A 26,775-nucleotide genomic window follows, 5' to 3' on the forward strand; every position below is an offset into this window, starting at 1 on the left:
TAACTCATCCCAAGCACGATTTACTCAATAACGCCAAGTTTAATAAGTTGATATATGACCCAAAAAGTCAAATTTAGCAGCATCACCATAAAAATGATAACACACTGCTTAGATACTTTTGGACGTTTTTTGGTTTTATTTCCATCACTAAAATCTTCAGTCCTTATCATATCATTCATGTTTCGACGCATTGTAAGAATTTTATCGTATCGGAATCTGTAAATATCCAAGTTTATTCGTGTGTCTTTGACGCATTCGTAAACCAATAATGTGGTCCGTAGGAGTATACTCGTATACTGTCCGGACGTCACGCTCGCTACATGATATATTTAGCCACCCTCATGCCATGCAGCCCTCGGCGCGTGTCCCACCTTGGCTTGGGTGGGAATATCAATAACTACAATGATGCCAGATTGAATAAGGTGATGGAAGACAAAAAATATCAAAGTGCCTACTATGACACCAAATATGAAAGCACATTCGTTTGACAATCTTTGCAATCTCATCTTATTTCTTCGAATACAGGCTTGGGCCACCCTCTTATCATTGAAACGTCGAGGCATTGTTGCAATTTTATTGCTTTTTTCGTATCGGAGTCCGTAAATATACAGACTAAATTGTGTATCACTGACGCATAAAATACACGTTAATTTGGTCCGTAGGAGTACAGGAGTATACTGTCCGGACGTGACATATTTAGCCACCCTCATGCCATGCAGCCCTCGGCGCGGGTCCCACCTTGGCTTGGGTGGGAATATGAATAACTACAATGATGCCAGATTGAATAAAGTGATGGAAGATAAAAAATATCAAAGTGCCTACTATGACACCAAATATGACACATGCGTTTGATAATCTTTGCAATCTCATCTTATTTCTACGAATACAGGCTTTGGCCACCCTCTTATCATTGAAGCGTCGACGCATTGTTGCAATTTTATTGCTTTTTTCGTATCGGAATCCGTAAATATACAGATTAAATCGTGTTTTACCGTCGCAATTGTACGTTAATGTGGTCCGTAGGAGTATACTCGTATACTGTCCGGACGTGGCGCTCGCGACATGATATATTTAGCCACCCTCATGCCATGCAGCCTTCGGCGCGGGTCCCACCTTGGCTTGGGTGGGAATAATTATTCTCACATCACATGCATCTTCAAGCAAACTATTAACTCATATGAAGTTTGATTTACTCAGTAACGCCAAGGTTAATAAGTTGATATATGACCCAAAAAGTCAAATTTAGCATCATCACCATAAAAATGATAACACACTGCTTGGATACTTTTGGACTTTTTTTGGTTTTATTTCTATCACTAAAATCTTCAGCCCTTATCATATCATTCATGTTTCGACGCATTGTAAGAATTTTATTATTTTATTCGTATCGGAATCCGTAAATATCCAAGTTCATTCGTGTCTTTGACGCATTCGTAAATCAATAATGTGGTCCGTAGGAGTATACGAGTATAATGTCCGGTCGTGACGCTCGCGACATGATATATTTAGCCACCCTCATGCCATGCAGCCCTCGGCGCGTGTCCCACCTTGGCTTGGGTGGGAATATGAATAACAACAATGATGCCAGATTGAATAAAGTGATGGAAGATAAAAAATATCAAAGTTCCTACTATGACACCAAATATGACACATGCGTTTGATAATCTTTGCAATCTCATCTTATTTCTACGAATACAGGCTTTGGCCACCCTCTTATCATTGAAGCGTCGACGCATTGTTGCAATTTTATTGCTTTTTTCGTATCGGAATTCGTAAATATACAGACTAAATTGTGTATCACTGACACATACAATACACGTTAATTTGGTCCGTAGGAGTATACTGGTATACTGTCCGGACGTGGCGCTCGCGACATGATATATTTAGCCACCCTCATGCCATGCAGCCCTCGGCGCGTGTCCCACCTTGGCTTGGGTGGGAATAATTATTCTCACATCACATGCATCTTCAAGCAAACTATTAACTCATCCGAAGTTCGATTTACTCAATAACGCCAAGTTTCAAAAGTTGATATATGACCCAAAAAGTCAAATTTAGTAGCATCACCATAAAAACGATAACACATTGTTTAGATACTTTTGAACGTTTTCTCATCTTGTTTCCACCAGTCAATGCTTCAGCCCTCTTCATATCATTCAACTTTCGATGCATTGTAAGAATTTTATTCTTATCGGTTTTTGTAATGATTCAAGTAAAATTCTGTGTCACTGAAGCAACCGAATGTGGTCCGTAGGAGTATACTGGTATACTGTCCGGACGTGGCGCTCGCGACATGATATATTCAGCCACCCTCATGCCATGCAGCCCTCGGCGCGTGTCCCACCTTGGCTTGGGTGGGAATATGGATAACAACAATGATGCCAGATTTAATAAAGTGATGGAAGATAAAAAATATAAAAGTGCCTACTATGACACCAAATATGACACATGCGTTTGATAATCTTTGCAATCTCATCTTATTTCTACGAATACAGGCTTTGGCTACCCTCTTATCATTGAAGCGTCGACGCATTGTTGCAATTGTATTGCTTTTTTCGTATCGGAGTCCGTAAATATACAGATTAAATCGTGTTTTACTGTCGCAATTGTAGGTTAATGTGGTCCGTAGGAGTATACTCGTATACTGTCCGGACGTGGCGCTCGCGACATGATATATTTAGCCACCCTCATGCCATGCAGCCCTCGGCGCGTGTCCCACCTTGGCTTGGGTGGGAATATCAATAATTATAATAATAGAAGTATTATCAAAATTTAATTACTAATAATTTAAAAAAATATTCTACATAAATGCCGCAGTATTTTTTTCCTTACGCCCAAGTTAGTAATAAGGTGCCGTATTTCTTATTTTTTTGGACTAAAAACCAAAGAAGTTTTAAATTACGAAATAATGTTATAAAAAATTAATATTACAACCTTAGGAGTAAGCGGTCTTAAACATAAACTTAGAAAAACTAAATTGAAACCATGTTGATAAATAAATAATTAAGTAATCAATGTTTCAAATAAAAATTAAGTGAAATAGTTTTTTTTTTCATTTTTTATATCTTTTTTTATTATGTTGTACTATATTGTATCTGCCTTTACTGGTTAGTGTGGGATTTAAATATATAGTTTTAGCATAATATTTATATCTATTTATAATAATATCAATTTACCGTAATTTTACTGTATTCTATAAAGATTAATTTCATGTTAGACTTTTTTTATTACAATAACTAATTAACCATGTTACAAAATATTGCTATGACTCATTAAATTCTTTGAAATAGTGAACGATATGTAATACCTACATATTTATAGATAAATAACCTTTATAAATAAATCTTGTCAATTATTAACACACTCTAAAAATATGATTACTGAATATTCGCTACAATATGAAACCTTTATAAATACATCTTGTCCATTATTTACACACTCTCTAAAAATATGATTACTGAATATTCACTAGAATCTGAAACCTTTATAAATACATCTCGTTAATTATTTATACACTCTAAAAATATGATTTGATAGATTTTTACCTTCCTTCATTTTATAACCGGCAAGACAAAGAAGTCGAAAGACGGATTGAAAACGCCTGGAAAAGCTTCAGAAGGGCTAGTACGGGGCGCATTTAAGACGTGACAAGAGTTTTGCATCGCGCTCACTCACTTCGCGCAGCCTCAAGAGCGAGCGCGACGGAGAACTTTTGTCACGTCTTAATAGCGCCCCGTGCTACATGGCCTGGTCTATGAAATCTTTAATGAAGGGAGAGCTACCATTATCGCTCAAGCGGAAGCTCCTCGACTCGTGTATCCTGCCCGTCCTAACCTACGGCGCTCAGACTTGGTCTTTGACGGAACATCAGAAGTCTAGGCTGAAGGTTTGCCAACGAGCGATGGAGCGTAGCATACTGGGTGTGACCAGGCTAGACCGCGTCAGAAACACCACACTGCGCTCCGCCACTCGCATAAAAGACGTAGGTGCACAGACTGCTAAGCTGAAGTGGGCCTGGGCAGGCCACGTCATGCGAATGCACCCGGACCGGTGGGCAAAAATTATAACCGAGTGGGTGCCGAGCGACGGACGCAGGCGCCCAGGTAGACCTAGGCGGAGATGGCGGGACGACCTGGACAGATTTTTGCCGGATTGGCGTCAGGTGGTCGACAATAGAGACGTGTGGAGTGAACATGGGGAGGCCTTTGCCCAGCAGTGGGACACTGAAATGGCTACATAAAAAAAAAAAAAAAAAAAGATTTTTACCGGATATTCACTAGAATAGAATCTGAAATATAGTAAAAAACCTGCGTGTTTGCATCATGCGCAGTATCGTGTCAGTAATATGATAGTTTACTCTATATTACTAGTGAGTAGAGACTAGGTATTTTTATTTATTCCTGTTTACTTTGTACTAAAAATTTTCAATTGTCTATAGACTTTTTTAAGGTGTTACTAATTAAGCACCTGCTAAATCTGATAAACATTTTTGTGGTAATTCAACTAGTTTCTAAATAAATATATGTTCAAAAGTGTGCATAGTAAATGAGTGATTTGTTTAATGACGATCGGGTAAATACCTACGTACTAAACTTATGTGTATTATTAACATTTAAAATATGTATGTTGTAGGGTATGTATGATAGTCGTATCATGTTACAAAACTTGTAATTAATAAAGCGTATGGATTCATTTTTTTCCATGGTTAGGTATGTATTGTTACAATATAGCTATATTATATTTTTATAAGTTCTTCTAGATCCATCTTATCGTCACAATCTTTGATCTATCTAAGTCCATCATAGCAAATTATTTCTTTAGTCCAAATAAACATGATCCGATTTACTTATATGTATTAAACATTTAAAATATGTATGTTATAGAGTACCTATGTATGATAGTCGTATCTTGTTACAAAACTTGTAATTATAAAGCGTATGGATTCATTTTTTTCCATTATTAGGTATGTATTGTTACAATATAGCTATATTATATTTTTATTAGTTCTTATAAAATCCATCTTATCGTCACAATCTTTGATCTAACTAAGTCCATCATAGCAATTACCTTTTTCGTCCAAATAAACATGATCCGATTTACTTACTAAAATTAAATACGCTACCACCTATACTCTTTTTTTCGCTGTGCCCGAGTCTGTAAAGAGCCCTATATTCGTCCCCGTTTACAAACTACAAATTCCAATGATGAACGCGGTGTCTTAGATTTCAATACGTCATAACCGCCGCTGACCTCTGGTGAGTCTTCTACGCTACGACCAGCATCTTTAGATGCTAGCGCTTGAAGACCGTTTGTATGACCCCTTCTTGGAGGGAGTCTGCGCGCTGTAGCGCTTCCGAGGCCATCCGTCCAGAGGATGGCCCGGACTAGCTGAACCGGGCCGCGTGCGGCGCTCACTAATCGTACCGTCTGCCCTTGATGGCCCGCATCTCGATCTCCTCCGCGCCGTTGTTCTGCAGCTCGTGCAGCCGCTGCAGCCGCTGCTGCTGCTGTTGCTGCTGCCTCGTGTTGTCGAACTTCCAGCGCTGCACGGTGCGCACGCGCCGGTGCAGATGCGGCGTCGCGCTGCCCCCCTCCATGCTCACCACTGACGCTGCAACAGGTGCACTAGTTAGAGGAAAGGTGAGGTGGAGCGAGCTTGGGTCACAAAACTGAGGGTCGGCGAGATTCGAGCTAGCAACACTCGCGACGGCACGTTGTCTCTCAAGGCGTCTACTCACAAAAACTGCTACAACGACATGTTTGACGTTACGTCGCAGCAGCGGCTTTGGTGTGTAGAAATCCTTGTGGAAAGCTAGTTGTAGAGGGACATTTTAGCGATGAGAAGTCGCTTCGCAGTTTTGTTTTCAAGCCCTAATGAATGATGTGCTTATTGAGGATGAGAGATTCGCTATGATCAGAGTCATATGTGCAAATGCTATGTGTACCTATTACGTTACTTCTCCGTCGAAAGTTAAGACGAATGAGCAGTATCATCATATCCAATCACAATTATGGTGAATAAATGCATAGTATGGATATGGATAATACTGCTCATCAATCTCTTGATGTCGCTCAGCATTGACTGGATCTTTTTCGCTCTTTTATTTCGTAGTTGTCCTGTGCGCCCGGGTCCATGATACCCCAGTTACAATACCAGTTGGAAACGTTGTGAGAGTATTATTATGCACATATGAAGGGACAGTGTCAATGGTTGTGATTTTAAATTTTATATTACAACTATTACAAGATTTTGCATATGGATTAAGATATTTAATCAGCCACTCTATAAGTGGAAAGAAGAAACTCAAAAATAACTTTTACGTTTTGAAATAGCTAAATTTAAAATTTGTGCTTTCAGAATCGCTACCGTTATTTATCTTATCTTTCTTATCATTGTCAGTATCACACATCATGACATTATTTATTATTTATGTACATAGAACTTATAGATTATTGATATTTTACGCACAGCTGGATTTCGCCTACAATATTAGTCATATTTATATACAATCGCATTTGCAGAATATCATAAACGTCTAGTTGGATTTCAAATTGAAATGAATAATAAAAAAACGCACATAAAATTTATTGTACTGATATAAAAAGAAAGCGGCACATTTGTTTAAAAATAAATAAAGGTTAGAACTAGTACATTATTGGCCCTGGCGGGTTACCTACTCTATACTGACGAAAAACGAATATCTTAGTTTTTCCTAATATAGAGTGATCCCCTGCTTACCGTACCGTATCGAAACGACATCCGATCTCCTTGGTGATGAGTTCGAGCAATTAAAAAGTGTCAATAACTTTGATCAATTTCTTTTTAGGTAGGTACTTTAATTTCTTTGATAACTCATCTGAACATGAGCTTTTGTCACCGGAGTAAAAAAAACTTTTACGTAGTTTGGCGCTAGTAAAGCCGTGTCTAAATAGACATTAAATAGAAAACAAAAGCCGTTTATTAAATTAAGTGCATTGAAATAAGTGCTTATTCCAAAACGGCGATATGGTTCGCAACCTATCACGTGAGTACAAATGTGCTGCGAAAAGTGGGTGGCTCGCTTGTGAGCCACCTCTGACTACCCCTTCGGGAATTACAGTCGTAAGTCGTGAGCCTAAATCTAACAAGTTTACCTACTTATGAATACAATAGTTACGAACATAGTTGTCTATCTGCACAACCAGGCTTCGGTTTCCTCAACCAGATCCTATCTGTACATCGATTCAGTGTATGTAGCCACATTTTATTAATTTTTAATTCAGAAATCAAAACCAAATCAAACTCTCGAAAATGATTTTTCTAATAAAAAAATACCTAATTGCTTTCAGATAATTAACTAAACGTTGGAGAAAAAAAACCTTCAAAAGTTGTTTTATTTTTAATTAACTACACTGTCCTGAAAGCAAAAGTTGTCGTCCTGAAAACAACAGAAGGAAATCTATTTTAACAATGTACCTACCTAATTTGCGTTAAAAGAAAAGTAAATAATTGTAATTAATCAATTTGTTCTCACGGAGTAGCTACGTACACAAGGCTAGTTCTGTAACACTGAATAGGATGATTGTTTATTAATATAGGTACTCATTAAAATGTTTTATTTATTTTATTTTATTTTAATACCTCGTAATAGAACAAAGTTTTACGCTCTCACCCCAAGAAACTCAGTTTATTGAAGGTCACACACGATCGTTGAAAATAAACCATTTAGTATTAGTTTCTTCCTCAAACACAAACAATAGCCCAAGATAGGGCCTGTCCTGTGCACACACAGCCTAACTTTATTACCCGTCTAGAATGAGATGCTATACAAATACATTTTAATATCCTTAAATATTTACTTTTCCCGTATTATAAGATTCTGATTATCTGCCGTAGTCGTTTAATCATTGATTTCTTATGTATTTAAAAAAAAAATTGTGGCTTATTTATATCTAGGTCAGTTAAAGAAAGTAAGAAATGCAAAAATATAGCAAATATGATAATAATCACTGTTGATGTTAAGTGAGACGACCGAATGGCGTAGTGGTTAGTGACCCTGACTACTGAGCCGATGGTCCCGGGTTCGATTCCCGGCTGGGGCAGATATTTGTTTAAACACAGATATTTGTTCTCGGGTCTTGGATGTGCCCGTAAAATGGCAATAGGCCCGCCCTCTATTACATTGGGACTAACATAACACTCTGGCGAAAAGTGGGTGCAGCAATGCACCTCTGCCTACCCCGCAAGGGAGTACATTAGTACAAGGCGTGAGTGCGTGTGTGTGCGTGTTTTGTTATGTTAAGTGCAACGACTGTCAAGCACGATTAGCACGGCCGACACACACGTCGATTTCGTGTAGGTACCTACGTTAGACCTACCTTTTACTTTTGTGTACACGCATGGCGACGGCCTTGTCGACACAGGCGCCAGCTGGCGGCGGCGCGCCACCGCCGGCGGCGTGGCTGGCCGTCGCCACACAATAAACTGCGTCGATAGGTCGTTGCCGTCGCTATCGACGACTTCGAAATTCATAAACAACGTTACTGAACGCCGTCGAGACGCTAAGGGTGGTGTTTGGGTTCCGATCAGAGCACGCCAGTTGCTTGTGACAATTGTTTGTGATTCTCATGACATGTCATGGCTTATTAAGGGAAATGACCACGTTGCAAAGTATAGTGCCACAAACTTATCTGTTCCGGTGAGAGCGAACTAAATTGGTCCATACCTCATTACTTACTAATGAATTTCATATTGACATGACATAGATTATATGGACCAATTTAGTTCGCTCTCACCGGAACAGATAAGTTTGTGGCACTATACCTATTTATGTTCGCAGTAGAGTCCTCCAACTCAAATATAATATTGATATAAAAAGAAGATGCTAGTATTATTTATTTTTTTATTAATCTAAACTTAGGCAAAAACTAAAAAATTAACAATAAAATTTCAATCATACTACTATGATCTCATAAATTTAATATGAGGTTTATTGAACGGCATTTGCCTCGAAAACTGATAATATTGTATTCTGTATACTCTAGGTTATTACTGCAAGACGCGACGTATATTTCGTGCTATTGGACCTTTAGAACTGGCTGTCTGATCAGAGAGTATAATACCACCCTTAGTTCCACTGACGTAGTTATTATTACAAGGATTTTTTCCACAAACCTCTCGGAAAGATTTGATTTACAAATCCTTCCAACTGGTGTTGCCTAGTTTTTTTTTCATTTATCGCCAATTGCCCCCTTAATTTTGTTTTTGGTTGCGTTTTTTCTTTTTATTTTCGCGATTGTGTTTTTTGTTTTTTTTTTCAAATTTTATTTTGTGGGGATTTTATTTTTAAATTTTGACACAACACCTAGGTTTCTGCTCTTCACAAAAAAAGTAGTAGTAGTGGTAGCTCCAAGAACTGAAAACTGTGTAGATACTGCGTAGTATTACAGATCGTTCAGTTCTTGTGCTACTATTGAGATATAATAAGAGGGACCTGGGCTTTTGATTAAATTATTATCAGATCTTATGAATACATTATCAGGACACTGTGCCTAAGTCCTTCAGGGTTACACATACACATTCACGAGTAAAGATCAAGGGCGGGGAATACTAATAGTACATTTTTAGGGTCTGTTTGACAATGTCTGGACATTATCCAGGGCTACCTGTGGGATAAAAGACATGCTATCACGAAAAACATAATTAAAGAAAGTCAAAGCATTTCTTTTATCCGACCGATACCCATTATCCAGACATTGTTAAACCGACCCTTAGTGAATTAAGATGTTGTATTTAGTTGGCTACGATCATTTGGATGAGCGACAAAATCTGTCATAGTCGACTACATACAAATCCCTTCAATATCACAAACATTTATTATTTATTGGACAGGTAAACATTTACATAAAGTGCGCTCAGGTTAAGCTGTGCAAATATTCTCGCAACATATAAATTTCGCGTGACAAAATTTAAAGGGGACACACATTTTGCTACAATTAAATGATAGAACACAGTTTAAAACAAACACATTGCTAACGCCCAGTTGCACAAAAGAACTAGTCGTCACGACTTGAGGTTACATTTAATACTATTGTTGTAAAAAATAAAATATACAGACAAAAAGAAAAGTGACAGAAATTGATTTAAAGTCGACGTTAATTTGTTGAAAGTTTCTTCTTGCAACTGGATTAAAAACCTTTTGACAGAAATATTTTTTATACACAAACTTTGTCTTCTTCTTCAGAGTGCGTGATTATATCAGTGAACTATCAGTCTGTGTGTTTAAGGCACGGCGGCCATTATCGGCATCAGCCAAATTACCTTGCCTAAAATCAGTCAGAATGTAAAATGTGTCGAATTACATTTTAAACACCGTAAATCGTGTTTCTTAACATCATTTTGTCTATAAACTTGAATTTTTCTTCAATTTCATTTCAATTCTTCATCATTTTTTTTTCTCTGACACCAGACTCGTGAAAACTTAACTGTCAAAAAGTATTTATAATAAATAATGATCATATTACGAACATCATCACACCACCAGGACCTGCACGCTCAGCTACTTAATACTTGGTTCAGTATACATACATTACCATATTATGAAACATCGAAATAGGCACAAAAATAAGTGAATAATAATAAAATAACAAATCTTGAAATGTAACTTAAAATGGAGTACAATGTATTTCAAACTGGAGTATGCTGAACCGTATAATGGGTCACAAACTAAAAACAAGGAATCACTAGCAACGGATAGCGCGCCATTCTTTTAAAAGCTTTTAAAATTTACTTGATTCGGTTTTTTATCCAACTCGCTTGGCAGATTGTTACGTTAGCAACTAATAGAATATGCGCTATCGGGCAGGGCTCGAAACGATATCGATATTTTTCCAATAATGCAATTATTCCAATTGGTTAGGTATTCCAATACTCGAAACAACAAATCGCAACATTCACTTCGAGCCCTACTGCGTAACTAACGGTAAAACACACAATAATCATCCGTGAAAACTATTACAGTAGCCATTTCAGTGTAGTCTTTGACCGCGTTTACACGCTACATTACAAAATGAGTAAAATAGTGTCTCATAAAGCTGTAGTTGCTCAAAGCGTTAAGCTATATCCAGACCTAAGAGATATCGCTGTCGACATCGCATGATGTGTCGCCCGATATCTCGTTAACATCCATTTCAAAGCAATGATTTCATGATGCACAACATATTTCACATCGCCTCACCATGACGCGCGAACTCGCCTGTTGCCGACAGAGCGGCTTGATTTTGTGCCAGTTGACATCGATATCGCTTAGCTCTGAACACGCCTATAAACATCATTCTAGAACACCCTAAGCAGCTATCCCTAATCAGCTCAGAAACTTACTTGATAGGCTGCTAGCTCGCACGGGCACGGACGTGTCGACCCGCACGACGGCGGCCGGCTCGCGGCGCCACCACCGAGGCAGCATCTGCCGCAGGGCTCGCCTGAAGTTCTGTCCACTCATGCAGTACAGGATGAAGTTGATGCCGAAGTTTGTGTTGAAGAACATGAGAGCCAGCTGCTGAAGCGCGCCCCAAACGCCGCTGTGCTCCGTGCCCTCCTGTGGAGTGAAGAGTGTTAATAGACGAACTGTAAGCGATGGATGGTCGATGTCGTGGCGGTAGTAGGCAAATAATGGCTCACGAAGGCATGAGACCGATACGCAATTGGCACGGATTGGACTGAAATTTTATTAATGGGCGAACTGAAATGGATAGGACTTGGTGGAAGAAGCAGGAAGCTTTGCAGTGGGACACAATAGGTTCATAAAAAAGTCCCGTTTGTGCATGCTAAAGCTCTGTTGGGTTTTTAAGTTATGGTCTCGACGGGCTATTGAGCGGTTTACACGATATCATGATCAGAGTGTCGGATCGGTCGGAAAGTAGGATAAAAATCAGTTCAACAAAGGTTGATGATGACTGGGGTGAGCGCAAAGGTCAATGGCCGTTATTTTCGCCTGACCAAGAAACATACATAGTATTTATAACATAATTATGATACATGGATCTTTTGATGATGGCTATGGTTTAAAACGATATTAGACATTTCGTACAGACATTGTTAAAATGGTAAATACACACATTATTTATTATTTCAAATATACACATATGCGACGTGGACCAAAATCTATAAAAAAATAAATTTATTGTAATTTTAAAGTTAGTGTGGAGTTTATTTTTGCAGCCCAGTGTAGTTAGAAAACTTGACAAGACTGAAGTCTTCATGTGTCGTGCATATTTCCCTGCAGAATCACTTCATATGAATAAACTTTTGCCGATTCCTTGTCTACATACTCGTATATCTCGGTTATTCATTCCATTTCCATTGTGTCCACTAAATGTTATTCTCTTATTCTTCTCACAATATCTTTTTCTTTGTATAAGTACTTTAGTATTTTTTATGACTTCTAAATGCTTACACAGAGTATCGTTAAAGGTGAATGCTTCGACTTGGAGAAAGTAGGATACTTTAAGCGCTAGTTCACAGCGACCTAGCAAACGTTCACTTTAACAAGCACTAAAACGACGCCAAACGGTTTCAATGATGAGCCTGTATTTCGGTCTTCTTCTTCTTCGTGAGGTACGAAAAACGGCTCAGCGTAGTACTATTCAAGCGGTTTGTGAAATTGTCCCTTAGGATTGTGCTATGCATCGCCGTGTAATCGCACCCTTATCATGTCGGTGACAATCAGTAGAGCTGGACTAAGTGCTGTGGTGTGTGGGGTAGAAGGTGACTCGAACATTCAGGGGGGTCTGTGAATATGGCATGACATGTCCCACCGAGAACGTTTGTGTCTCACTTCTACGAGTTCTACGCTGTGTTCTTCTTGTGTCTTCGAAACAGTTCAATGGAGTCACTCTCTGCGCTTCGATATTGACGTGGCTGTTATGTATAATCTGTTTTACTCTGGTATAATATAGAATAATAATATATATTTATCATCCCTTTGAGAACGTCATCTTCTAAAAATCATATCATAACAAGCAGATAGAATCCGACAACGATTATTTGGCTACAAAAACAAGTGATAACACCTACTAGAGTTAATTTGCGCAACAATTATTATTCTTCATGATTTCTTTCTGACACCGACGTGGAGACTCATTTAAAGGCTCGCGCACATTATGTCGAACCGCAGCGCGGTACGCTTCGCACCGCCATAAGCCATAATATGCGCGCACCTTTATTCTTCTTTCATTTCTTGATACCATTTCGGAGTGACCACACTAGGACCGCAGCAACCGCAGTTGCCATACTACACGCATGCAGTACGAGTAATACGTCAGACTTCACGAGGTGGCGATGGAAACTGCGGTTGGCTGCAGTTGTGTAGTGTCGCCGCTTGCAGGCCACCGCCGACCGCTTGCAGTTACTCCCGGAGCCGAACGGACGTTACATTACATTGTTAATAAATATTTTATGCTACCGACTATAATTCCTAAAGAGGTAGTAAGAGACACATGCTTTGCGATGTACATTTGCACTCACGTGATAGGTCGCATCGCCGTTTTAGAATGAGTATAATACACTTAGGGTACCCACCTAGAAATATAGATGTACAGTTTTCCTCAAAATAATTTCGTTCATCGTAAGAATTTAAATAAAATTATTTCGACCTCAAATCTAACACTGAGCTCCTGGTCTAGTTGATGTTGACTTCACTCGACTGCGGCCGACAGCGTGCAGTTGATGTCATGACTGCAAGCAGTCGAACTCACATCTGCATTCAGTTGAATTGAATATAGCAACTGCGTGCGAAGTTGTGAAACGACTGCGAGTAGTTGTGGTGGATGTCAGTCTCTTTCACCCTAAAAAATAAATAATAATCTACCATATGCCTTATTTATAAATAGTGTGGTTGTTTGTGTGTATTGGGATCTTTAACTACTATGGAACCCGTTTTCAGATTATGAATAGGTATAACGTAATTACGTCGCGCAGATATCAAGAATAATGTAGTTTTTCTTACAAAGTAGTACATTTAAATTTATACAAACTTAACCCCTTTATAATAACTGTGTAGTTCTCTTATATGTAGAAAAACATAAGTGTATTTGTTGTCTTTAAGACGTTTCCCTGTAGGTTAAGTACTCGTATGCGATGGTATAACATAGACAATAGACGTAGTAGGTAGGTATATGAAGCAATTATATTAAATTAACGTTACTAATTAGTAATTAGGACGGTTCCTCGGTGTTGCCGCAAAACTGTTTTGTATCACATGATAATATAGGCTCTTATAAATGAGATGAGTGAAGTGTTCATTTCCTTTGTACTGTACACCACCACCATATACAGGGTGTTGCAAAAAGTGGTGACTCGGAGGGTCATTCTGATCAAAATTTGTTCTACGATTTTTGAAAATTCACTACTTTGTTGGTCAATGAACGTGACAGCAACTCCCGGAGTCACCTGCTTTCGACTTACTATATCTTTCACTTTTATTATACATCCTGTATAATAGATAGTAGATACTAATACATCTATAATTTGTATGATATTGACAGTCAATATTGAGCAATTTTATTCACAATATTGTAGCGGATTTTGAAACAACTCAATTTTTATGTGGACTCAAAGTCGAGCCTTGCGATACATATACAATTATACATATAGAAAATTAATATTGTGTATAATAGATGTACCTATGATAGGTAGTATACATAGTTCACACAGTACATATTTCACAATTCAATTTCAGTTCTCACAATAATTTGTGTTGCAATGTGTCTGGAATTACCAGAATACCAGAAATATAAGACTTTGTATGGAATCCTACAAAGTGGGAAGTACAAAATGTTAATTGAAATTAACTAAATAATTTTCATAAACATCTAAACTAAACAGGTAACAGCTTTTGTCATTTAATACACAAATATTGTTTAATTATTTGCTAGTGTGGACATATGAAACGTAAATTTATTTCGTATTCAGATTATGGTACGTCATTAATGCAATAAACTCAAGAAATTACCTAAAACTCAAATTTTAATATGTATATTTATTTGTGAACACAGGTAGGCATTATACATACATTCATAGAACATGCATCCTATTTATAGTATGAATATTAAGTGACCGAGCAACATCTACAACACTCTGTCCTGGACCTTCCTCGAATACACACAGTCATATCTGCTCACGGTTACCATTTAACAACTCGTTTCTTCAGCATATAGATATATGGCCATGCTACTGCATTTAGTGCCAATTTCTCCATTGTCGGTTATCTAACCGACAGGGATTGATTTAAAAATTAAACGTCATCGCCATATAAAATTCATGACAGATGTGTCAAAAGTTAACCACTACTCCTTGGTTATGCTCTAACCGAGAATGGAGAAATTGGTACTTAAGCTTGCTCTGATTGTAATTAATTAATCAGTGTAAAAAGACTATGGTCATCATAATGTCACAGGATTGTCAAATATCAAGAGAATAGCTCATGGAAGAGTATGATGGAGATAGAGAAGGTTAGGTTAGACCTCCTTCGTAGGAAATATTTTGAATTTTAAGTCATTTTGTGGGACGCTATAGCCATAGGATTAAACAGTAAAATAGGAGATTACCTTACTAACGCAAGGTCAACAGGTGCACTAGATAATCCGATGTTGTAATGTAAGCCATGCCATCAAGCGAAATATGTTTAAAAAGCCGCCCTAACGGGGTTATTTCATTTTGAAAAGAGTATAATTATGCTCTTAGGGTGATGCGTCTAACCTAATAGCGTATTTTCATTGTCACTCACTACCTCCCTCAAACCCAATTATAATATTTTATGTTACTGCCAAAGCCACGCTCACGGGGGTTGGGTTTATATCCACGATGCACAAAATAAACATTGGTCGACTTACAAAAGAAAAAGTGTGCTCATCAGATTATTTTAGTTCGATTTGCTAGTATTATACGTCATAGCACCAGTCATCCAAGTGCGAAAAAACTCTACCATCTGGGGGCACGGCAGTGCCTCCACCAAGTCGAACAAAAAAGCGGCACAGCCGTACCATCCTTTTCTCGAAGCAATTCAGGTCATTTTCGACCCCCTGTAACTACGTTGTGGATAAAACTAGAAGACTGAATTTTCACTAACCATGCAGGCATTGTAAAGACACGGTATATTTAAAATTTCATTAAATTTGAAACAGTAGTTTAAGAATTATAACGGGTCAAAGTTTCTTAATTTTGTCACTCACTGACTGACTCACCGATCATAAAAATTCTAAGGCACTTCTAGCTGACCTTGAAGCTTCAAATTTGGAATATAAGTAGTGTTTGGTGTATGAATCAAGGAAAAACTAAAATATTTGGGGGCACGGTAGTGCCCAACTCGAGTAAAATTTTGCAATTTTGATCCAGTTTTCTAGATAGGTACATAACTGCTTAAATAATTTCATAATCACATATCTGGGGGCACGGCAGTGCCCCCACCAAGTAAATATAGGCGCACGGTAGTGCCCCGCCAAATCGAGCAAAAAATTCCCGTCTTGCAAATTAAATCCGCAAAGCATGAATTACCTACCCACGGACAAAGCTCATCAGGCTACCAGTGCTACCACTTATAGTCAAATTTTCTTAATGTACAATGAACTTTGTGTATTGGAAACTAAGGTTGAAATTTAATTAGGGAAATTTGATGCAGTACGAAGTATCAAAGTTACGTTTATTCATTTCGTAGCCAAAAATAAAGATTCTTGATTCTTATCTCGAGTTTGCGATTTATGTAGGTAGGTACCTACCAAACTAAGTTAACGCACCTACGTATCAGAAGGTACCGAAAAGAAAAAAAAAGTAGAACTGTCTACAAAATACAAAAAGAAATGAGATCCCATCAAAAACAATACTTGTCAAAAAAACCAAGTCTCGTAACTCAGTTGTTCTACGGTAAAAAGTTGTGAGATCCATGTAATACCAAGTTTTATCCACTCACGCATCTCAATCTTAAAAATATTTAATGTTTTATATAAATATATTGACTTGGTCATCGCAATAAATAATTTAATTAACACGTGTTTCCATGCGTTGGCCGAGTCAATATATTTATATACTTAAAACATTAAATATTTTTAAGATTGAGATGCGTGAGTGGATAAGACTTGGTATTACATGGATCTCACAAATTTTTACCGTAGAACAACTGAGTTACGAGACTTGGTTTTTTACAAGTGTTGTTTTTGATGGGATATAAATTACAGCGTAAGCCAGTGATATGTTTAAATTTAAAAAAAAACAGATTTTTTTTTTGCAAAATTTAGTGAATTTCTCCAAATTTCAAGATGTTGGAGGCACCTCTAAAATTAAAATGATCCAAACAAAATTTTGTATGTAGGTATATTTGTGAACAATAACAGCAACTTTTTACAGGTATTCCGAAACGAAAAGAAAAAAGTTTTTTTCACTCCACCCTAATATACACCTCGACAAAGATATACCTACTAGTACCTAGGTCATTTCGATTTGGTCAAGGCCTATCTGGTTACAATAAATAGGTATAGAAAGTAGCTATTAACAGTAACGGTTTTCAGTCGTTAAGTCGTTGGGTTTTTATGAACCATAATTCTTGTAGGTAGGTTGCGTAACTACCTTCATATACTTCATATACTTTTGTAGCCACCCATATAAAACGGGTAACGGCTGTATGTATATAATAGGTTAGGTGAGACATGATTACGATCGTATGGATCGTTTCTATAAGTACTCGCTTTGTTTTACAATATTTTCTTTATGCTCGCTAGACAAAAGTTGAAATATTATGTAATCAAAAAATATATGCTTTGAGCACAGGCTTCCTGCTTGATACATTATGTACTTATGTGTTTTCAGGGGGCCACCTAGAAAAAGTCACTGCTGGACTGATGTTTTTTTTAGAATTATTCATAATTATATTATGAGGTACAGAGTTAAATTAAGCAAATAATTGAAGTTACCCAATTTCACCAAAAAGGTTTTTTTTTTTCAAATAAGAATAAAAATATTCCAATATGCAGGTATGTAAAAATAGACTATGGTATGATGCAAAAATTGCAGCTGCCTATAGGCAGAATATATTCAAACCCTAGCTTTGATGGAGCCGAATTCCGTTCTCTTCATTCATTGGCTTTCCGTAAAAAAACATGAAATATTCATGTGGGTTCGTGTATAAAAAAATCAACGTTTTTCAATGTGAATGAATTTTGGCGCAACCAGTCTAGTAAATTGTTTATACAGTATTTTTTTTTATTGAACCATTTTAAGTGCGTGCTGTAGAAATGGATGATTTAGATCTTCAATAGGAACCGAGAAATTGTTATCATGAGCATTACACAAAGGCATAACGAAACTAATTATAAATTGTCGAATAAAGGTATGTATATGGAATTAAGCGCGATGCTGCTTTAATTAATTTAAAAAGATTATTAATAATTAATTTGGTGTGTAACTGTTGTTAATTTTATTTCAATTTGATAACTTGAAACAGTCTGCGGCGTAAAATATGTAATTATGCTCTGGTCTGTATTAATAAAGTCTGTACTGTAGGCAGAGGTAGAGTTGGAAATAACTGCTGGTTTTGAACAACATGTTGTATCGTTGTGTTAAAATAAACTAACGGTGTGTTCTTATTTTACAAATTCTAAAACGCAATAAAGTTAAAATATACACAAAACCTTATATTTTGTCAATGACAACAACAATGTCGGTAATGTTCATGTAGCTTTAAGAAAACTTCGTTATCGATACGTTCATTCATGTCAAAACAACAGTTAAAAAAAAAACATAAGGTGCAAACTTTCTGTGGTTTTTTATCACAGGCAATTATGATTCTTCTGTTGGACAAAATAGAGATCATAGGAGTTGATATAGGTGTTCCGTTGTTTACGACTTCGTTAATGGACAACATTTCATTTTCTTTACCCTATATTTTTATTAGCTATTCGGAAAGATTATAGAAAATTTAATTAAAAGTTAATTATTTTAAAACCGGAAGTGAAGTCACATATTAGGCTCAATTTTTATTTTTGTCTATTGCCTGAGTCTCGAAAAAAAACATAAATGACACTGACAAGTGACATTTAAACTTTGTTTACATGCCAACCAACAAATGGGTCATTTTCAAATGACATTGATATTTCTGATGATGGAAAGTAGGTACTTATCATGTAAAAAAATAAGCAGAAGCATTTTTTCAGCTGTGTAGGCGGTGGCATGCTCTGGGACATATTATATAGAGATCATCTGTTAGTAATAAATAAAAAAATAGTCAGTAAGTGTCAGAACAGAATTAATGAAAATGACCCAAATAAACAACAACGTCACGATAAAACGTCAAATTCAATCAAAAATGAAAGTGACAGTTACTTTGTTTTTAAATCTATAGGCTTTGATCATCAAAATGCATCGCACCTGATGCATGACGTCATCAGCACTTTTTTACTATTTTATGATTTTCTCGAAAATGATACATCCAAAAAATACAAAAACATTTTTTTTGTGTCCTTTAGAGCTAAATCTCGAAATGGTTTTCGATTTATAGCAGCTTTAGTTTTTTGAAATGTTGTCCATTCTAGGGTTACGCACAAAAACGAGTCTTCACAAATGACAATACAGTTCATTTTCAAAAATCATTTTGAAATCATTTCGTTGTGTCATAGACAAAAATGTATCTTACTAGCTGGTAAATAGAGTTTAGTTTCAAACATTATCAAAATTAATTTGTATTGTATATCGTGGTGTTGTTTTTTGTGTCATAGACTAAAATGAATCTTCACAAGTGATAATAAAGATCAGTTTCTAATATTTTTAAAAATTAACTTTGAAGTCGTTTAGTTTATTCTAATAAACACAACTTTTGTTAATTCCTAACAACATGTCGTTTTTACAGTTGTAGTTTTTAACGACCATCTCTAGGCAGAGGAGATATCACTACTACTTTTAATCATCAGCTAAGGATCGTATAGGTACTGCCTGACATAAGCGTCTTTCCTCGGCCTTCCTCAACCGGGTAGTGGGAGAGTGCGGACCAGTACCAATGTAACATTCACCGGAGAATGTGAGTCAACCTTAAACTACCAATCCTAGATAAGCTATCAAGAAATAGAGATCGGTTTCAGCGAAACTAACAATACCGGTTATATTAGCAAATTCGAGTACAAAAAATATTTATAATTATACTTACATTCAGAGTATATACGAGTACTCAATTTTTCACTGCACATATTTCGGCGCGATAACTTTTACTATCAAACTGTCAGCCCAATAACATTTGATAGTAAAATTGTCGTGACGATATCGTTAACAGTGAAAAAGCATTTAGTAGTTATTTTATCAAACTACCAGACCGTATATCATGTCCGATATCGAACTGTTATAATAATTATCGTGCCATGACGAAACATCCAATATACAATAGCTAGTCCAGATTTTATATCGGGAAATTATAAAACGAGCGAACAAAAAAAACTTTGCGACTGATGATGACATACTGTTTTAATAACTTGAGCGGTATGAATTTGAGTAAGCGAAAAATTAACTAAACTGACGACGAATATTGATTTATAATAAATTATATAATATATTTTATGTATATTTTATATAATATATTATATATAATATATTTTATATAATAAATTTTATATCTGTGCCTAGAGTATAGTTTACATAAATGACACAAACGGAGGAATTAATGTTTTCAATCTACATACATTTCTTCAGACATTTATTTTCTTTCTCATGGTGAAAGCAGTCGGTTTCTATGTTAAAATACGCAAACTTTTTCTTCTGTATAAAGTATCCGAACCTACATAAGAGGCAATAACTACTACTGATGGAACATTTGACTCAGTTTAATCGTGATGGTTTTTTTTTAAAACTGCTGACCGGTGCTAATTGATAGGATTGGATTTAACTAAATGCATTCTAAAACCGCGTCGCCCGTCGCTTCCCCATGCCACTGAGCACCCAGTGGCTCATGAATGGGGGCACCAGCCCACCACTTGTTGATTCTACGCTCCAAAGATAAACGCACATACAACACATAGCTCTACTCGCTAGATGGGGGTGCATTCTACCCCCCGCACTGTAAATGACTTACTGAAACTTGTGAAACAGTTTCCAAGTTTGCGTCCTGAGATTCAAACTTTTTTCAGGCGTCGCAATGTTGTTTTAAGTTGGCTTACGTTTGTTTTGTGAGATTGGGAACACTCTCAACTCTTTTTGTTGTTGTTTGAATTTGGGCTCTTTGTGTTTGGAGATTCAACCTAGGCTTTGTAATTTGTTTCTTAAGTTTGTGTATTTGAGTAAGAAAACCAGTTTCAGTTAAATCTACCTCGTCGCGTCGTTTATCTTATTATGTACATGAAATGGTTCTACCTTTTTTGGCCTAAGATTTATTTGCCTAATCTCGTATTGCATAGTAACGTTTGGTCAAAGTCTCGTTTCGCCGAAAATCGTATGGCATAAATCTCGATTAGTAAAAAGTTATTTCGCATTATCTTGTTTAGCCTAATAATGGTATGGCCAAATCTTGAATAGCCTAATAATAGGTTTATAAAAAGAAATAATATTTGATTGGCTTTAACTTTGACGGAGCGTCTCTCTATAGCGCAAACTGGTGCCTTGTATTGTTTCCGCTGTTTGGAAAACGCTCCGCTCCGCTTCGCTGCGCTCCGCTTTGGTTTTGATGAACATGTGCACCTAACACGCTCCTCCTCGCTTTGCTCCTCGTCGCACCTATCTTTAGGTTTCAATCTCATGGGGTTTGTAATAATTATATTGCTCGTTAACTTTCGATTTTTTAATCATTCAATATCGTGATTTTCGGGATGTAGGAGAAAAATACCACAATTTGTACATTTACTACATACTTAATATATTATTTATTAAGATAACATTAGGAGAAACAAGATTATACATAGGTATAGACGAACATAAATTTGAGCAAACGAAACTTAGGTGTTTAAAGATTGTGCCTAAAGAGTTTTAGACGAAACGAGCCTTATGCCACATAAGTCTTGGCAAAGTGATGGTTCGGCCAAAAAAGTTTAGACCATACGAGTTATGCGAAATGAGTTTTGGTCAATAAAGATTATGCGAGATGAGGGGAACCGACATGAAATGTAAAACAAAGTATTGAAGTCTGAAAGGGGTTGACTCAGTTCGTCTTTTCTCTTCTATTCTATGTCGGTGTCATGATCTCTTTATTTCTAACGCCCTTTATAAATAGTATATTTTGAGTCCCAGTATAAATCTGGCAAAGGTGATGCTCCCGAAAATTCTAACAATCAAAACACTTATTTCTGCTCACCAATCTGAACAACTTATCCATAGAAACCCGACTCTTCGCAAATGAAAATCCGTGTCATCTCCCATTTACTACTTTAAACGTTAACAACTGAAATAGTGAAACACTGTGGCGCATTTGCCAACACCAGTCATAACTCGGGCGATATCCTATCGATATTGTCGATGCTTTATATCAACAAAATATCGATTGTCTATATAAACAAAAATTCAATTGATGTTCATTATTCTGCTTAAAACTCGTGGACGGCTAAAGCGATTTAGCAAATTTTGTTCTTGAATATTCGTGGAAGTTCACGGGAGGTTTAAAAGCTTAGAGTCAGTAGGTAAGGTAGGGTTGTATTGGGTTGGCTATGGTATAGTAGAGAAGGGTAGGGTAGGGTAGAGTAGGGCAGGGTAGGGTAGGGTAGGGTAGGGTAGGGTAGGGTAGAGTAGGGTAGGGTAGGGTAGGGTAGGGTAGGGTAGGGTAGGGTAGGGTAGAGTAGGGTAGGGTAGGGTAGGGTAGAGTAGGGCAGGGTAGGGTAGGGTAGGGTAGGGCAGGGTAGGGTAGGGTAGAGTAAGGCAGGGTAGGGTAGGGTAGGGTAGGGTAGGGTAGAGTAGGGTAGGGTAGGGTAGGTAGGGTAGGGTAGTGTAGGGTACGGTAGGGTACGGTAGGATAGGGTAGGTTAGGTAGGGTAGGTAGGGTAGGGTAGGGTAGGTAAGGCAGGGTAGGGTAGGGTAGCTTAGGGTAGGTAGGGTAGGGTAGGGTAGATAGGGCAGGGTATGGTAGGGTAGGCTAGAGAAGAGTAGGGTAGGGTAGGGAAGGGAAGGGCAGGGTAGGGTAGGGTAGGGTAGGGTAGAGTAGGAAAGGGAAGGGTAGGGTAGAGTAGAGTAGAGTAGGGTAGGGAAGGGAAGGGTAGGGTAGCGTAAGAGACGGTATGAAGTTCGGCGGGCTAGTCTTGTATAATAAATATTAAAGTCGTAGTCGGTAGCACAGACTATCGATATTGTCGATAGTTTTCTTAATATTTGAGAACAACCCTATTGTTACCCAAAATTATTGCAGTAAGTGTGTGTATCGATTAGGTTCATGCGGATGGGACCGAAGAATCGTTTGATCAATCATTAATTATTATTAGGTAATTTTATTTATCGATTCTAGCCAATTTCTTTTTGCCAAATAGACGCTTTCTCATCGTATCGTAACTGGCTCAATATTGCTGATTCCCATATTGCTAGATGCATTACCTCGCTGTATAGCCATGGATATTATTTGGGCTAGATACAATCCCGTTCCTTAAATCAGTTTCGCGGTAACACTAATATGAATGCTCTATAGGAGATGTAACGGCATAACTATAGCCCTACCAAATGGATAATAAACCTACACATGCCTCTAAATCCAGTAATAATATAATAGAGTACCCAATTAAAAATGTACCTACACTGTTAATGTGCAATAAAGTTACTTATTTATTATTATTATAAGTTTTGATATTACTCAAAAAAAACTTTGCCATTCATTAATTGCTTTAATTTTCAAAATATAACTTGGTTGTGGTGTTTTTTGTTTCAATAAGATATCTTATTCTTATCGGAAAATATCGATTATTGTTTTACGGATATTCGCTATTCTTTTTGTAAGCGAGCTTTTATCATTATAGTTATAGCTCTCAAAATCTGCAAGCTGTGGTGGCATTGGGCCTGACATATTATATATGCTGAAGAACCGATTACCGTTGAGGTGCGGTACTATAAACGTAACGTCCGAATCCTATGGTCCGACGGCGTTATGATGCAGCCGGTTGAGGTTGCATTCACAAATTGAGTCGTTAATAGCTAATTAGTTTTGGGACAGCCTGTATTATATCCTGTTTTTATTTTGGGGAAATCTTTAAAGTTACCCGACATAGTGGATTATATAAATAGTTCATTACTTCGTTAGTGAATTTTATACTGTACGCTGAGCCCAAAGGTTCAAGGTATAGTTTTATTGGCTCATAATAATATACAAAGTTAATGTAACATTGAGCTGGAAAAAAAGTTTATAACATTGACATTATCATAATTTGCGAATCAAAACGATTGCCGTCGACGCCGCCGTCGGCAAACTCGGCCGACGCGAGGGCTGTAACAAAAGAATGATTAGCGTCTCACCATGTCCATCGCGTAGGCGCAGATCCGCATGGTGTAGGCCGGCAGGTTGAAGAGCACGAACACCGTGGACACGATGAGCAGCATCCGGGTGACGCGATGCTGCGACCGCGGCGGCGGCACGGGCCCACGCGCGCCCCGTCCCCCGCGCCGCCCGCGCCCCCCCGCGCGCACCAGCTGCTGCCGCGCCCGCTCCAGCCGACACACGCCCACCGTGATCCAAGTGTTCAGCACTATGATCACCGCCAGCGGGATCGTGAACGACACCGCCGTGTCCACAATATTGAACCGTGCCGCGTGGTCGTAGTACGCCACGTCGATGTTGCAGTCGTTCTTTAGCGGCGTCGCGAACCGCAGCACGGGCAGGTTGAGCACGGCGGCGGCGGCCGTCAGCGCCAGCACGGCCCCGCGCGCGCGCTCCACCGTGCACAGCAGGTTGCGTCTCAAGGGGTGCAACACGGCTACGAACCTCTCTGCCGTGAACGCCACCACCAGCCACGAACTCAGACTGCATGACACGTATGACACGTAAACGAAAACTTGACAAAAGTACTCTCGATGGAACAATCCTGTAGCATCGACAGCGTTTAGCCATGGCGGAAGTAACTGTATAATAAACACAGTATCCGACACGGCTAACGCTGTCAAATACTGTGAAGTGCTCAAAGTACGGAGTTTGGACGTGTAAAACACGCAAATAGATAACAAGTTGCCAATCGTCCCTAATATTACCAAAATAGGCGTGTAATAAATGTTAACGGCACTGACGATGCTTTCGGTGAAGTAGTCTAGCGCGCTGATGTTGAACATGGTGCGCGTGAAGTTTTCCGCGCGGAACGGGTCGGTGGAGTTGGCGGGGTCGGTCATGTTGGCGGGCGAGCGCGGCGGCGGCGCGGCGCGGACTGGCGCGCGCGGGACGGCGAGCCACATCGCGCGGCTGTTGGGATCACTCGGTGCCGCCGCCGAGCCCGCTGCCCGCTTATAAACCCTGCGCCTCCCGCCCCACGCTGCACCGCCTCCTGCAGCCCTGGCCCGTGCATGCCGCCCACCGCCACCGCCCGCCCGCCCAACTCACCCGCTCACCTAACTATTTATAGTTTGTTTATTATGTAGGTACTTAGGTGATTTTTGAAGACAAAGAAAATAATATGTCTGCCTAATTATCAGTTATTTATGAACGAAATTTAGAGTTGCGGTTAATTTTAAAGTAAAATTGACGAAAAACCCTTTTTATTCGGTCCATGAGACCTTGATTGTGTTTTGAGAAAACAAAGGTAATTTATGTAAAATTTTCATTCAAAATGCATTAGTGTTGTTTTTCTGGAGTTATCCAACTTTAAAATCGTATACTAACTATTGATGCCAAAAACTAAACTACATAACTTTGTGTTTAACGATACCTCGGGTAGATAGGCCGGTTAGCTTCTGTCGGTGAAGTGGACAAGCTTTGTTGATAAAAATTTGTAATGTTCACATAAGTACAATAATTTTGTTAAAAACAAACAAAATACAGTCGCTTTCATTGAAAAAGTTCCACATACAAAATACCGACACCAAAAGGCTCTAACAACGTAAATATTGTGTTCAAATTTGAAATCATTTGATTATTTACGTTTTAGTTGGTAATATTCTGTTGCGTTGTTAAATTCACTAAGCCATTTCAGTTTAGGTGTAATTTAGTAATATTGTCCCTGGAACTTTATCATTGCTCGCGCTTATACTTATGTACAAATGCATTACTTACCCTCTAATATTGCAGAACTATATGATTAAAAAATGGGACTATTATTTGTGTGTTGGTAATTTGTAAACGGAACTTTTTCATTGCTCGTGAGTTTATTATAGACCAGGCTATACATACTTAGCCTTAATTATTTCACTATTGTTTCAATACATCGGGAATTTGGGTCACATCAATCTAATGGAGTATCATCAATACAAACTTATTTTCCATGCACGACAAATCGACAAGTGGAAGACGCCATCAGTCTGCATTTCAAATGGCTAACAAACAGTTTAATTTAATTTGTGTAAGCAGACAGAGACATGACCTATGATGTCGGTAACAAAGTGAGTCAATAAGGATCATTATTGGCCCCCCGTAGCCTCGCCACAAGAAGCTATTCAGGCTCATCTATTTCAGGTTAACAACTATTTGAAATGGATACAAATCTTGGAAATATGTACTTAGAAATATGTCTTGTTTACTTCAATCATAGAACGAAGAACAGGGTTTAGCAAAGGGAATAAGATGAGCCTTTTATTTCTTAACTTTATTTAAATTCGTTTCTAAATACGATCAAATGACCTGCACAAAATTTTCCGTATCTGATAATGCTAACTGTATATTCCCT

The 26,775-nt window shown here is 38.0% G+C and overlaps 2 protein-coding genes across 2 annotated transcripts in view; one reads left to right on the plus strand and one right to left on the minus strand.

Annotated features, from left to right (window-relative positions):
• Nucleotides 1-26,775, plus strand: part of LOC105388276 (protein furry) — a 199,555-nt gene that overhangs the window by 68,143 nt on the left and 104,637 nt on the right. The gene's annotated exons all lie outside the window — the stretch shown is intronic.
• LOC119694867 (thyrotropin-releasing hormone receptor) lies at nt 4,314-25,360 on the minus strand. Its single transcript, XM_038122243.2, has 3 exons — nt 24,425-25,360; nt 11,360-11,576; nt 4,314-5,611 (listed from the first exon to the last, which is right to left on the minus strand). The coding sequence occupies exons 1-3, from the start codon at nt 25,349-25,351 to the stop codon at nt 5,415-5,417; spliced, it is 1,341 nt and encodes a 446-aa protein (XP_037978171.1). The 5' UTR covers nt 25,352-25,360; the 3' UTR covers nt 4,314-5,414.

The sequence above is a fragment of the Plutella xylostella genome, chromosome Z, assembly GCF_932276165.1.
Source record: "Plutella xylostella chromosome Z, ilPluXylo3.1, whole genome shotgun sequence".
Taxonomy (NCBI): domain Eukaryota; kingdom Metazoa; phylum Arthropoda; class Insecta; order Lepidoptera; family Plutellidae; genus Plutella; species Plutella xylostella.

Bases quoted from the DNA above. Each gene is read 5' to 3' on its own strand.
- LOC119694867 (XM_038122243.2), bottom strand. From the start codon at position 25,351: ATGTGGCTCGCCGTCCCGCGCGCGCCAGTCCGCGCCGCGCCGCCGCCG. The intron at 11,577-24,424 runs GTGAGACGCTAA...TTCACTCCACAG, and splicing joins GCGCCTACGCGATGGACATG to GAGGGCACGGAGCACAGCGG. The intron at 5,612-11,359 runs GTAAGTTTCTGA...CACCTGTTGCAG, and splicing joins GCGAGCTAGCAGCCTATCAA to CGTCAGTGGTGAGCATGGAG.